The following is a 15,382-nucleotide window of genomic DNA, read 5'->3' as shown; positions in this document are numbered from 1 at the left end:
AAGCATGGGGATTTCATTAATTTCAAGCCCCTTTTGTTAGTCAGAAGCAGGAATCTGCATCCAAATGAGGCGTGCTGCCTGCCTCACTGCTGTGTGACTGTGACTGCCAAGACCATCAAACACTTCTTGCTCCCTGCAATGCCAGACTAAAAGGGGAAGCTGCAGGTTAGGATTTCTCAGATCATGAAAGCACACACCACCAAAGTCTTCTCCTTTCAGCACAGCCTTACATCGTTATTCCTTCAAATGCACTGGGAAACACATCCATGTCCAACCTCACACCAGAGCCCGGAATGTCTCTTCTCACATACACTCGCCTCTCACTTCATAACCTCATCTTTCAACCATCCCATTCATCTCATCCCCTAAAATCCACGGAGATAAGGACAAACAGTTTGTCTTTCAGCATCTCACATGTGTAAGATTATAAGAGTTTACATACTAGCTTATCATTGTTTTCTGCTCTCTTCATCACATTTTGTTTTCTCCCACCTTTCCCTCACAGCCTTTCTCCTACTCATAACTGGGGCCATTCCCTTGAAAAAACACATACCTCTCACCCTCCTCGAGGTTTTTCCTAGGTCCCTGCTCCACAAAAACACAGGGTTATCCTCCCCCAATCCATCATCTTATCTCCTCACCAAGGTTGTCTCAAACCTCCCTCCTTTTTATCCAGTAACTGGAATAAATCTCCCTTTTGCTCTAGTTCTTAAAAAACACTGCTGGTTTTGTGGTTTTTTTTTTTCAAAGCTCCTCACACACACAGCAATGCCAGACTTACGCTTCCCAGGCACCAGGCCATGTGAGCAGCTCACCGAAGTTTCAACCTTTACCAACATTTCTCTTCCCACCAAACTTTCAGGGAACCCACCTCAAAGGTCAGACATTCCTCCAACTTCTGCTGCTTCTTGTACCACCACTTCCAGCGTCTCCTCCTTCCCCTCCTCTTTCTCCCCACAGCCCTTGCTGCTGCTCCTGCTGCATGTCCCACAGCATTTCCCACAGTCTCCCCTTGAGTTCTTTCTGATTTTCCAATACAAGCTTTGAAGCCAGGCCCAGAAGTAGCCATGCAGAGGAACAGGCAACCTGCCCTGCTTCAAGGCAGCTGCTTTGTGCTACCATCTGGTCAGACAGCACCGCAGCAACCAGGGGCTTTTCCCAGTAGGCTTTTATTAGGGTGAGATGGAAGCCTAGAGGTGCATCCCCCCCACCCCTCAATTGAGTCAGGCTTGTTAGGAGAACAACCAACCAACAAACCCAAACGTTTGGTCTTCAGCCTTCTCTAGCAATCTTTCCAGGACGGTGCACAGTGTGTCCGTCCAAGCACTAACTCTTCCGACCTGCTGAAACTGGGACATCTGATCATCTGCCCAAACTCCCATAAAACATGCTGCAGTTAAAAAAAAAAAAAAAAAAAAAAAGAATTAAAAAAACACAATCAACAACAAACAACTCGACCCACCTTACAGCTTCCTCTGAGAACTGCAAGAGTTACACTCATCAGCATTATACCTCAACAAGCTTCTCCTGTGCTGCTTAACCAGCTGCAATATGAATTAGAAGCAGGGGTAGGACTGGGGGCATCTGAGATGGCTGGGTTGAAGGTAGACTTTGTGTGTGTGTGTTTAGCAAATAACTTTACAAAGCCAGCCTGAGGCTTCTCCACTGTCTATCCTATCCCATAGCCATTCATTTTTTATGTAATGCTAGAGAAAGTGGTGGCAAAAATGTTCATGGGGAAGTGGTGCTCAATGCCCACACGCCTTGTGTCAGAACTGTCAAAGCATGGATGCTCACAGCCCCCCCTTAATTGCTCTGCTGCCCATAAAAATATGGGCTCTGATTAGAAGACAAGATGTTCTGAGATGTTTATATTTCTTGAAATAAATTGTTCACAGGGGTGCTTTGTATCTGAACGTTCTGTGCAGTTAACTGACAAAACAGAGCTTAGATGGGTCATGATCTTCTATCTGTAAGGTCAAGACACCCAGTGAAGTTACACGTAACTACAGCAATGTCAGACTTAGTAGATACATTCATGTTTAGCAGAGGAAAAAAAAATAAAACTAGAAACTTATTTTTATTTTTTATATTCTAATCAGTTTTGACAAAGAAATACATGTTAATTAGTTTTGCCTGCCTATCCTAACATACCAGGCTGAGAGACCTTCATTTTGGCATGGAACTATGTATGTCTTGTCTATAAATCATCATTATTTTTATTAAATTATGTCTATCGACTCTAAGACCTAGATAATGAGTGCCCTAGCAAGGATTTTTGTTGAATTGCTCAGGGACGCCTTCACCCACCACGGCTCAGCTGCAGAAATCTCTGCTTGCAGATTTATCTGCCTGAGCTTTCCTGGGGACATCACAGTCCTGAACTGTCTGTGGTGTGTGTTTATCTCCCAAGGGCAGTTTGAAAGATTCATTCACAAACATAGAAAACTCCAACCAAGGAAAGCCAAGAACCCAGGCTCTCAACATTAGTAACATGAACTTGGAAACCTAATCGGGGTGGGTTGAATCCTAACTTCAATTATAGGAACTTCTCTTTCGCAGTCACAAAAAAGAAGCAGCCGGGAGTGGAAAATTAATCCATTACTCTACATGAAGGTCGCAAAATTAAACACAGCATCTAGTAGGAGAGGATTTGTGTTGAGTGTAGGAATACTAATCTGATCCACTTTGAAATCTCACGGTTTATGGGACAAATTTAATAAAAAAATCTATGTATTAAATTACGTGCTTAACAGGATGAAAGTACATTACATTTGCAGGGCAACTAACTGAAGAGTTAACATATGCTGAAGTCCTGTTTTTGCTTAGGACATCCTTGAGATTAGGACATCCTTGAGATTAGGACATACTGAAAGGAGCCATGGAGCCACTGGGGTTGGCAGGGACCTCTGAACATCATCCAGCCCAACCCCCCTGCTAGAGCAGGATCACCCAGGAGCAGGTCCAGATGGGTTTGGAACATGTCCAGATGGGTTTGTGAAGGAGACTCCACAGCCTCTCTGGGCAGCCTGTCCCAGGGCTTCCATAGTAAAGGAGTTTTTCCTTATGTTCAACTTGAACCTCCTGCGCTCCAGCGTGTGCCCATTGCCCCTTGTCCTGTCACTGGACACTGCGGAAAAGAGACTGGTCCCATCTCCTGACACCCCCTGGAGACATTTAGAAGGGTTTGTGAGATCCCCCCTCAGCCTCCTCTCCTCCAGGCTGAGCAGCCCCAGCTCTCCCAGCCTTTCCTGATGGGACGGATGCTCCAGGACAGGAGAAGGGTTGTTACGAGCTACGTGCGTCTGGGGACACGGAACAAAGCTCGAGGGAGTGGAAGGCTTGTGTTGGTTTATACTGTATTGAGAAGGTTTAAGAAAAGGGCTGGATAAACATTCCTGAGTAGGAACAGGATAGCACCAAAAAGGTGCTTTCGCACCCTTTTAACGTATTTTCAGGGCTTTTGGTGGGTTGGTGGGTTGGTTTTCCCCCAGCTGGACCGAGTACCGACATCCCAGCAGGCACCAGTTACCCCCAGCAGTACTTCACACCCTGAAACCGGGGTGCAACCCGCCAGCCGAGCTGAGCACCAGCCTCCGGGTGCCCTGAAGGGGGGGAACCCTCCTCCCCTCCCTCAGCCTCACCAGCCTCCATTTTTAAGGCCCGGCCACCGCCTCACGCCGCACACGCAGCCGCACCCCGCCCGCCTGGGCCAGCTGGTCGTGCGGGAGCCGTGGGCTGCGCTGGTTTGGGTGGTGTCTGGGCTGGTTTGGGTTGGTTGGGGTTGGTTTGGGTGGTGTTTGGGTTGGTTTGGGTGGTGTTTGGGTTGGTTGGGGCTGGTTTGGGTTGGTTGGGGTCAGGCGGGGTGGGAGCAGCTCGGCCGCCCTCACGGCGCGCCGCGCTCAGGTGAGCGCGCCGCCGATTGGCCAGCACCTGGCAGCCCCTCAACCGCCATTGGCTCAGCTTGTAAGCACCGCCCAGATCCCGCTCCTGATTGGGCAGCTCTTCGGCCAATCTTCCACCCTCCGGCGTCTGGATTGGCTGTCCGAGGGAGGGGGCGGGTCTCTCTCTCTCCCTGACGGCGCCCGCTGCCGTGAGGGGCCCCGGCCGGAGGGGCAGGGCAGGGCGAGCGGCCGGGCCCACCCGTGTCCGGGCCCACCCGTGTCCGGGCCCACCCGTGTCCGGGCCCACCCGTGTCCGGGCCCACCCGTGGCCCCCACCGCCATGGAGCTCTCCTGCCAGATGCTGAGAACCACCTACCAGGCGAGGGAGGCGGTGAGAGCCGGGCGGCCGAGCGTCCCCGTTGCTATGGGAATGGGGGGGGCGGGGAAGGAAGGGGTGTGGGCCGGGCCTGAGGCCCTGGGGGTTACCGGGGTGTCGGTTCTGCCGGCTCTCCTCAGGCCTGGGGGCTTCCCGCGGGCCCCCCAGCCTCGTTTCGCTGCCCTTGGCAGGCGCGAAGTGCTGCTTGTCCGGCCGGCTCCTCGGGGCCTGCTCCCCACAGCCCCTCTCCCTGCCCCGCGGGAGCAGGGACACCGAAGGGAGGCAATTCCCAACCCCTGCTCCCCACACCGAAAGGAGGCAATTCCCAACCCCTGCTCCCCACACCGAAAGGAGGCAATTCCCAACCCCTGCTCCCCACAGCCCCACACCGAAGGGAGGCAATTCCCAACCCCTGCTCCCCACAGCCCCACACCGAAAGGAGGCAATTCCCAGCCCCTGCTCCCCACACCGCAGGGAGGCAATTCCCAGCCCCTGCTCCCCACACCCCCACACCGAAAGGAGGCAATTCCCAGCCCCTGCTCCCCACACCGAAAGGAGGCAATTCCCAGCCCCTGCTCCCCACAGCCCCCCTCCCTGCCCCGCGGGAGCAGGGACACCGAAAGGAGGCAGTTCCCAACCCCTGCTCCCCACGGCCCTTCTCCTCCATCCACTCCCTTTTCCCATAAATTGTCCCACCTCGTCTCCAACCCACGGAGCTCCGGGAAGCCCAGAAACTGCAAAATCGTTGCCGAGTTTCTGAACCCGTTCTTTTGCTTCCATCTGCTGCTCAGATTCATCTGGAGTAACACAGGCTGCACCCAGAGAGGTGCTGGGTGCTGTGCAGGGAACGGATCCCTGTTCACACTGGACGTGGGCAGGGGAGGATTTCCTCACAAAAAACTTTCAGGAGGGGTTGTCAGACTGAGTTTTAGCTCGTTTCAGCCTCCTACTGTACATTATATATTTGTCTAGGAATCCAGCACAGTCTCTGTGAGCCCCAGAGTGGATCCAGATCCCAGCCACTGAGAAGGGCACCCTAAGGAGTAGTATTGAAACAACGTGCAGAAGGGAAGCAAGAGGAAAATGGGTCTAATTTGTAACCCCACCAGTAGGGATTTGGGTTGCCATCGTCCCAGGACTAATTTTGACTGCTAAATGCATACATATTTGTGGGAATGGGAGCTGGAGCTTAGGAACTCTTCACCCCTGAGCTAAGTTTGCTTTGTAAATTGAATTTTCCTTAGGTTTTTGGCAGCAGGATGGATGTGATGGCTCAGAGTTTGTATTTTGGGTATAGGGTAGAGGGAAGTGTTCATATTCTGCAGAGGGGCAGAAGTCTGGAGCCTGCTTTGTTTCAGCCAGTCAGTGGCTAGTGAACAACGTGAAGTTGTCAAGGGGATGTTTTTTATTCTTGCTATAAGGTTCTTGACTTCTGTAGAGGGAGCCTAGATACTTGATTCCTGTTTTCTGAATTCCAGTATTCCAATGCAGTATCTAGAAGTTTGGGTGCTAAATCTTTAATTTGTAGCCCTAAAGGATTCCTGGAATTCCTACTTGCCCAGTCCTGTCCCTATCTGTAATTCATATAGTATGGAAATTATTATTAATTCTGTTTCCCCAGTTTTGGGAAAAAGGGTTTTAAAAAAAATCCTAAATGCATGACAATTATATGCTGTTCACAGCTACCCAGTGAAGTTGTACAATCCAATAAATATGTGAGGAGGCATTTCACTGGTTTTAATTGTTGAATATTTCCTGTGTTTGTTCTGTAAACCTTGGCAAGCAACATTATTCTGAACTGCAGTAGGGCTGTGCAGATTCATACAAATGAGTGGGAGACTTAATTCTTACCGATTAGTTTGTAAATTCAGCATCCTTATTTGGTATTGTTTAGTAATTCACCATATTTTGTGTCCATTTTTTTTCTGTTCATGACACACATCTCTTCAAATCACGGAAGTCTTGGCAGAGTGAAACCTGGCTTCAGCAGCCTTCCTGTTGAAGGAGGGAGGTGACAGTGATCTGTGAGAGGCCCTTAGCCTTGGAGCAGGAGTTAACAGAAGAGGGCATGCATTGGGGGGCAAAAGCTGGAAGCTTTCTGTTTTCCAAACACAAATGGTAACAAAATATTTAGATTTTAAACATAACACCTCTGGGATGCATCCTAGTGTTGCTACTAGGGCAGCCATCACTTCTGTGGTGAGCTTGCCCTAATTATGTCCTTAATTATGGAAGCTCTTTGTTTATCTCTGAGAAACTTGGCCAACTCTGTTGTATGCAGCAGGCTTGTGTAACTTGGAAGAGAAGAGAGTAAAGAAGTACCTTCTCTTCCTGCTGGGAAATTCTATTCAATGGCAGCCAGGTCATACATTGTTTAAAACTCACCATTTCCCTTCTCTGTTTCTCAAAAATAGTTATGCCAGCAAGCTGAACAGTAATTTGACATCAGCCTTCTAAAACTCCTGGCAAGGCTGGAAATACAGCATGCAAAGTGGTAGGGAAGAGGGAAAGCTGTGGGGGTACAGGGTGGTGTAGGGGGGAGGGAAAAGGGACAAGTCCATCATGGCTCAGCTCCTCTCTCCTGGCACGGGGTGCCAGCTTAATCCTGAGGAACCCCACGCTTGGCAGCTGTCCTGGCATCCCAGAGCAAAGAGAGGGGAGAGACACACTGAGTGTGTGTTACCATCAGGTCTTTCCATGTCTGATTACAGAGAGATGCACTTGCCTCTTGTCTGAATTCCTGGTCACGGATCCCTCTGAACTCTCTGGCTGCCCCAGGTGGATGTGACAAGGGCATGTCAATACAGCAGAATAGTTGTTACTTCCAAGCTCCTCAGACTGTGACTTCTCTGTAGCTTTTTTTCTTCTTGCTATTCAATAAAGTCATGCAGAAACATGGGATTAAATGATAATGAAACATCATGGGGTTAAATTAATCTTTTAGCAGGTCCATTAATTTGATGGAATTACACAAGAGGCTAGCTTGATTTAGAATGTAAATGCATTTTAGTGTAAGGCATGGAAGTGACTAAACAAACAGTTGCAGTTAAAGATGCATGACTCTAATAGAGTTTAATTTTAAACAGCTCAAAGAAAGTCATACATACCACTCTTTTGTTAAGCCAGAAATAAAGAAAGTGCACTACAAGTGTTGGAGCTAATTAGCTAAGTGCTCAACTATTTAGTTTTTAAAACAAGATCACACTTAAGTGCCTTTAAGTTTTATTAATGGCATTAGCCCCAAAATCCCCTATAGTAATCGAAAATCTAATTACATACATTTTTTGTTTTAAGAATGGAAGCTTATTAAACTTTAAACACTTAAGCATCTATTGAGCTACCAGTGGCTATAAACAACATGCAATTCTAAATACTAATTAAGCAGGAAGGCTAAATCACTGTAAAGCTAAACTGAATTTTAAGTAACTTTGCACTTGTCAGTACTCCTATTTTTTCATGCTGTGGAAAATTTACCATTTCTTCTCTAAACACTGCAGAAGTCCTGGGCAGTGTTAGTCTCTGTCTGTACAGTGGCAGGCATCATTGTTCTGTGGACATATTTGCAGTGGGTGTGAGTGCCTAGAGAATAAACTGGAGTTCAGGGAAGGAGGCCAGCATGGGCAGAGAGCTGTTTGTGTACAGCTAAAGCTGCTGGTGGCACCAAGACATGCAGAGGTTCATCAGTCTCTTGGAAAGGGTACGTGGTAGAACAAGACTGATGAAATGCATGGAGACCTGGCTTTGTGGGGTTGGTCAAGAAAGCAATGGCTCATCCCCCGCTGACTCACAAGATTTATGATTTGGTAACACACACAGGTTGAAAGGTCTTTAATTTTTGTTTCATAGTAGCTTCACAGAGCTGGGATTAGAGATTTTGATACCTCTATTCTGTGTTTCAGATCCTATCTAATGCAAGTCTTGGTCAGTTGATCAACTGATTAACAGCTTAGTTACTTTTCTTGGAGCAGATGTCAGACTTGCCAAATTAACCATTGCTTTTTTGCATTCATGTGAACATGAGCTGAAGACAAAAATGAACCTTTCAGCCTAAGCTGTCCTGTGATTTTTAGATGGGGCTCTTTTTTGATGCACATTTTCTCTTTTTCTTCTGCTAGCTCAGCACAAGAAGAAGACTGCCATATTAGGGTTGAAGTGTGCTGCTCCTACACAGACACAATGCACACCCAAAGCAAGTCTCCACTTAGAATATTTGAGATGCTGCCCATCACTGTATCACTATTTATACCACAACTTAAAACACCTTCAGGGATAGCAGAAGTGACCTGCTAGGATGAACAATAGTGGAAGACACAGTGGAACACAAATTCTTTCCAAGGAGGGTTCCAAGCATGCATTGTGAGCCCTGTCAGTTCATCAGGCAGATGCAGTTCCTCTCTCATCATAGTATTAATGTATGTATTCAGACATGAAACATTTGATGTGTTTGTCTTCTGTGGCAACCATGGTGTTCTCACACTGTGTTTAAATATGCCGAGATAGCTGTGGTCTTGCCTTTTGAGATGGGGGCAAAGACAAGAGTTAATTTTTCTCAGCAGGAAGCAGAAGGAGTGGTTGGATTTAAAAAAAATGAACAAGTGGGACTCCCAGAAAGAGATTACTCCAACTTCGTTCTTGCACCACCAAGCCTCTTTTGCAAGATTCAGATCATCCAGGAGAAATTGTAAAAGATCCATAATTCGAAATCTGTTTTCCTAACACCTCAAAACTATAAGAAGGAAAATATGCTTTCATCCCAGAGTGTCAATGTTTTCTCTTTGCTTATGACATTTCTCAGCATTGGTTCATTTCTTCTTGCAGCACCTCTCAGGAAATTCTCTACTTCCTTCAGGAGTTACTGATCTACCAAGCATTTGCACAGCATTCTTCCTCCCTAAAAGGTTTAGAAAAATCATCTCTGTACCACCAATGAAAGGCAGACAGTACTGTAGCTTCCTTATGGACTCAGGAGCAGAGCACTTCTATGGAGACAGGCTGGGAGAGTTGGAGTTTTTTCAGCCTGGAGAAGAGAAGGCTCCAGGGAGACCTTAGAGCACCTTCCAGTGCCTGAAGGGGCTCCAGGAAAGCTGGGGAGGGACTTGGGACAAGGGCAGGGAAGGACGGGATGAAGGGGGAATGGCTTTAAACTGGAAGAGGGGAGATTTAGGTGAGACATGAGGAAGAAATTCTTTGCTGTGAGGGTGGTGAGAGACTGGCTCCATGTTGCCCAGAGAAGCTGTGGCTGCCCCATCCCTGGCAGTGTTGAAGGGCAGGTTGGATGGGGCTTGGAGCAACCTGGTCTGGTGGGAGGTGTCCCTGCCCATGCAGGGGGGTTGGATCTGGATGATCTTTAAGGTCCCTTGCAACCCAAACCATTCCATGATGTTATGATTTTGTGTTGGTGTAACTTTCTCAAGAGAATATCAAAGGTAGTTCAGGCTAGAAGTGGGGTATGGGTTCTTCCTTTTTCCCCAGCCAGTTTGTTTTTTTTAATCTAGAAAATCAGAATGAAGATTCTAGCAATCTTTTTATTAATAGGTGAAATAAAAATTACCCGTTAGTGAAAAGCAAACCCCAGGCCTTTCCTAGTTATGTCACTAGATGGCCCCACGTCTGAAGCAAACAACCCAGACAGTATCTGCCATACTGGGTGACCTTTTGTCTGCTCTACCCGGTACTTTTTACAGGTTGACAAACACACGGGGAGGTATTAATTTTAAAATAGCTCAAACAGCTATAGTTTTATCTCAAGTATGGAGATTAGCAGCAGAATGCTGTGTGATATCCACTGCTGTGCACAGTGCAGAGGGAGCAGATAGGTTTAATCTGAAAAAGGAAAGGCACACTAAAGAGGTGAGTTGGTTTTGCAGTACATTGCACCACCTGAAAGCACCTTTGCTTGTAGGAATAAATGATTCTTCAGCACCCACAGTCTATTATAATGATGCTTCCTTCCAAGAGACCAGGAATTAAAGCGTAATGTTCTTTCCCCGTGTCTTTTATGAATCTTTAGGGAGTTAAAAACATAAGGCTGGTCAGTTGTAATTATTTGGCTTGTTTGTGTGCCAGGCACTGGCAGAGAGCAGCAGACAGTCATTGCTACAAATGCTGGGATTCTGTTTCCAGTCTGAAGATACAAAGATTTGTGGGTTTGTCTCCTGCAGGCCTTGCAGTAAACACATGGACTAGGCTTTCTCTAGGGGATGGATGCAGGCACTGTTTGATGGGGCAGGGAAATTTGGGGTGGAAGTGGGAGTCTGTGTATGCGCTATAGTGCAACATGACCAGCAATATATATGTGCTGTGCAAGCAACAGAAAATACAGTCCCCACCCCTGGAGAGGTTTCCAAGCTGTGTAGATGTGTTGCTGAGGGACATGGGCTAGTGGTGGCCTTGGCAGTGCTGGGGGAATGGTTGGACTTAATTATTTTAAAGGGATTTTCCAAGCAAAATGATTCTATGATTCTTCTTTTTCTCCCATCCACTGAATAAGTGCCATAAGTAGATGCTCACACTAGGTCCTCATCAGTTATCAGAATGATAATATCTCAAGTTGGAAGGGACCCATAAGTATCATCAAGTCCAACTCCCAGTGCTAAATGCCAGCATCCTAAAAGAGAAAAGCAGATGTTTATTTGGCTAAAAGTGAGTTTGGCCATACCTGCCTTTCCTGTGGTCCCAGCTTCAAATCCCAATGAGGCAGATCACAGTCAATACCCAGAGGATGATAGTAAATAGTTCCTCCTCAAACTGACAACTGGTCACAAGTGGGGTCCCTCAGGGGTTGATATTGGGCCCAATGCTGTTTAAGTGACCTTGATGTTGGGATCAAGATCACCCTGAAGAATTTTGCTGATGACACCAAGATGAGTGGAGAGGTTGACAGAAGGGAGAGTCACCCTCCAGGATGACCTGGACAGGCTGGAGGAGTGAGCTAGCAGGAACCTTATGAAGTTCAACAGGGAGAAGTGTAAAGTTTGGCACCTGGGAACACATAACCCAGGAGTGCAGTTCAGACTGGGATCCACCTGGCTGGAGAGCAGCCCTGTGGAAAGGGACCTGGGGGTCTGGGTGGATAACAGGCTCATCATGAGTGCACAGTGCTGGAGGGCAAAGAAACCAGCAGGATGCTGGGCTGCATCAACAAGGGCATCACCAGCAGAGATCAAGAAGTCATCATCCCACTCTACTTGTCAGACCACACCTGGAGTATTGCCTTCAGTTCTGGTCCCCGCTCTACACAAAGGAAGGGACAGGCTGGAGAGGGTGCAGAGAAGGGCCACAAGGATGATCAGAGGGCTGGGGGACCTGCTGTATGAGGAGAGTCTGAGAAAACTGGGTTTGTTCAGCCTTGAGAAGAGAAGGCTTAGGGAAGACCTTATCACCATGTTTCAGTACTTAAAGGGTGGCTACCAAGAAGATGGAGACTCTATTTGCAAGGAGTCACATGGAAAAGACAAGGGGTCATGGGCACAAGTTGCTCCTGGGGAGATTCTGATTGGACACAAGAGGTAAATTTTTCACCATGAGGACAGTGAAACATTGGAATAGTCTCCCAAGGGAAGTGGCAGATTCCTCCACATTGGACAGTTTTAAGCCTCAGCTTGACAGGGTGCTGAGCCTGTTATAAACTAGAGTAGTACCTACAAAGCTTGGACCAGGTGATCCTTGAGGTCCCTTCCAACCTGGCATTCCACGATTGTATCCTTCTATGAATATGCTGATTTCTAGAGCTTTCCTTGTAGCAATTTCTGTTATGACCTCAAAGTCTTAGGATTTGTCTGTGGGCACTCGTATATATGGCACATTTCATCAGAGTAAGTCTTTACTCCAAAATCCTACAAGAGCTCCTTTTCCACTGCCCCTTTTGCTATACTCAGTAGTGCACTGCATGCTCCCTTGGATGGAGCTTCACTGAATGATGGCAAAGATGTTTTACTCTGCTTTGGTTTTGCCACTGAACTATTTGTAAATGACTTTGGGCTCATCAATCTGTGTGAAGAAGTCTGTAAGACTGATACCATATTGACATCTCTGCATGTTGAGACCTGACTTTGGTTACTCTGTTAAAATCGGGCAAGTCTGGTGTAATCCCAGATTTCTAATTTTTCAGGTGCTCTCTGTCTTTCTTATGTTTAAATATCAAGGCCCATGAAATGGGAGGTGCCAACAGTGTTAAGAGCTGGCCTTGTAGCGTAGTTGTGCAGATCCCAGACCTGTTCTCCATCCCCTCTTCTCCAAGTACTCACAAAACAGGTTTCTAGTTTGTAGAGGAAGGAACCAAGCTGTGGTGGAGCACAAGGTTTCCATGCACAGCCCTTGGAGACACTGTGCCTCAAGTCTGCAAGAGTCCTGCTCTGAAATTCCCAGCAGCCTGAGCACATTGGAGATCCATAACCATAATGAGGGAAGTACGTGATTATTTTTTTTTTTCAACCTCAAAAATTATTTTCTCTCCTATACCCATCCAGTAGCCCTGATAATGGGTAAGAAAAACTATACTGAAAACCACTTTCCTTCTGTTTATTAACACTGAGTTGTTTTACAGTTCTTACATGCTGTTGTCTTAATTTGCTTGTTTCCACAGGCTATGTTTGATGCTGTTTACAGCAATAAAGGGAATATTACATTTGATCTAGAGTTCTGTCTTAATTCACAGGATGAGATGCGAACAGAAGCTCGTCGAAAAAATCTCCTCATTCTAATTTTGCATTATTTAATGGAGGAAGGGTATGTTTTTAAAATAATAGTGCTCTACATTTGTGAGTTTGTGTGTGTCTGACCTCCCATAATGTGTCCTTCTGTCGTCTTTTGGGTGGATAGACAGCATGGCCCTTTGGTTTGATGTGAGAAAGAGATAAACTACTGTTACATATCTTGGCAGTTTACTTTGCTGAATTGTTTCAGTTTCTGGAACAAAAATGTCCTGTATGATTTAAAAACACTGCAGAGCAATCAGCAAAGGGTTTTGAAATAGAGTTTATGCTTTCATAATGAACAGAGTTGTGGACAGGTTAAAAATACCATACACTTACTAATGCTATTGGTTGCTTTTTCTCTCAAAAATCAGAGTAAGATGGTAACTCTAGTTTTTGATCTTTGTTGGTTTTTAAATGACTAGGTATGTCGATGCTGCAAATGCTTTGGAACAAGAGACAAGATTAAGTTTACGTGGCTTTGAAGTTTGTGACAACGTTGACCTTGAGACGATTTTGATGGAATATGAAAGCTATTACTTTGTGAAATTCCAAAAGTATCCTAAAATTACCAAAAAGGTCCTGGACACAGGTACGTGGCTGTGCTCCAAAAAGAAAGCTTTTGTTTCCAAAGCCTAAATTGTGTGTTTACCTGTTATGCTCACTGCCCGTCTCGTGTATGTCAGCATTTAATGTCTGAAATCTCTTACAGAGATACAGTTCTAGCACATAGGACATAAGAATTGAGAGATGGAGCTTTGAGACCTTCTGCTCTTCCTTGTCTCTTTATACAGAGGAAGGAGCGTGATATTTTTCTTTCTTAAAAAAAACATTTTGATATTGGGCAATGCCATTCAAGCAGAAAGTGTTATGTCATGGATATATTCACTTTCTTCTCCTGAGTAGAGAATACTACATCTGTTCTATTTTGGTTTTAATTTTTACACTAAAATAAACCACTTAAATGAAATATTATATATTAGCTCATCCAAACTAGTGCTTAGAAGTTTATCACCAGTAGTTTCATTAACCATTTGTTTTGCATAGTTTTGTATACTAGAAGTCAATAGATTTATTTGCTCCAAAGGACTTAAAGTCTGAGGTACAAATGAATGATAAAGAATGAGGCAAATCAGAACACAAATGTTTTGTTATGACTCTGAGAGCCTGAATGGTTTTGTACTTGAGCACAAAATGTAATGTCTAGAAACAATAAGAACAACTGTTTAAGAGTCAGTTATGAAGAGCTTGGAGAGTGCAGGAAACATCAACATCTCTGCCTGTTCTGTAAGAAAAATATAATCATTAGAGCAGGGGATGATTAGCCTGGGAATGTCTCTGAGCAGTTGTCATCATTTCATATGATTGCCAGCAACTTTGAAATCACTGGTAAATGAAACATTATATAAATATAATAAAATCACTTGTATAGGTGAGATGATTTTGAAAGATACTAAAGCTACAAGTCATAATGACATTCACAGTGATGCAGAAGATCATTACTGGCTGGAAGCAAACATTATCTACATGAAAAATGGGTTTATGACTAGAACTTATTGATTGGTGTTAGAACAAAGAGGAGCAGCCTTGCAGGACAAAACCAAAGGGATTTCTTAGGAGTCAAGAAGGAAAATGTATTACAAAGCATTTGTCACATCATACACAAACTGTGTGGCAACTAAGACTTGATCCATGATCCAAGTGAACAAGCAGTTTCCAAATAGCCATTCTGAGACACTTAGAAGCTCTCAGTACCCATTTTTGGGTCAGTAAAGCTACTCAAACCTGGGGCATTCTGGGCTTGGGTAAGGGAAATCAGGCTGGCAGGGTTGTGTGATCATTTTTCCGTGAAGCATAAGCAGCCTCCTTCCTGCTTGTGTCTCTCTTGCGAAGCTCCAGCCTGGTAGTTTCCCACCTCCCTTAGATTGTGCCATTGGTCTGATAATAGAACCATAGAATCATAGAACTGTTCAGGCTGGAAAAGCCCCTTGGGATCACCGAGTCCAACCATCATCCCTGCTCTACAAAGTTCTCTCCTCAACCATATCCACCAACACCACATCCAAATGACCCTTAAACACATCCAAGGATGGTGACTCCACCACCTCCCTGGGCAGCCTGTTCCAGTGTCTGACCACTCTTTCTGTGAAGAAATTGTTCCTAATGTCCAGTCTAAACCTGTTACAGCTTGAAGCCATTCCCTCTTGTTCTGTCCCTAATTACCTGTGAGGAGAGACCAGCACCAACCTCTCTACAATGACCTTTCAGGTAGTTGTAGAGACTGATGAGGTCTCCCCTCAGCCTCCTCTTCCTCAAACTAAACATTCCCAGCTCCTTCAAGCATTCTTCATAACATTTATTCTCTCAGCCCTTCACCAGCTTCGTTGCCCTCCTCTGTCCACTCCGGCACCTCGAGATCTGTCTTGAAT

The 15,382-nt window shown here is 45.8% G+C and overlaps 1 protein-coding gene across 4 annotated transcripts in view; it reads left to right on the top strand.

The window, feature by feature from the left end:
• The first annotated feature begins 4,198 nt into the window (after positions 1-4,198).
• KATNAL2 (katanin catalytic subunit A1 like 2) overlaps positions 4,199-15,382 on the top strand; it is a 38,429-nt gene continuing 27,245 nt past the window's right edge. For 2 of the 4 annotated variants that reach the window (XM_051642499.1, XM_051642498.1), the window contains exons 1-3: positions 6,307-6,378; positions 12,917-12,987; positions 13,379-13,545. In XM_051642499.1, coding sequence (XP_051498459.1) covers positions 6,376-6,378; positions 12,917-12,987; positions 13,379-13,545 — 241 coding nt within the window. In that variant the 5' untranslated portion in view covers positions 6,307-6,375. Of the gene's footprint in view, positions 4,276-6,306; positions 6,379-12,916; positions 12,988-13,378; positions 13,546-15,382 lie in introns of those variants that run through there. The other 2 variants (XM_051642501.1, XM_051642500.1) reach the window with 2 other exon arrangements.

Source organism: Apus apus, chromosome Z, assembly GCF_020740795.1.
Source record: "Apus apus isolate bApuApu2 chromosome Z, bApuApu2.pri.cur, whole genome shotgun sequence".
Classification (NCBI taxonomy): domain Eukaryota; kingdom Metazoa; phylum Chordata; class Aves; order Apodiformes; family Apodidae; genus Apus; species Apus apus.
The sequence above is the reverse complement of the archived record's forward strand: the minus strand, read 5'-3'. Positions and strand labels throughout refer to the sequence as shown.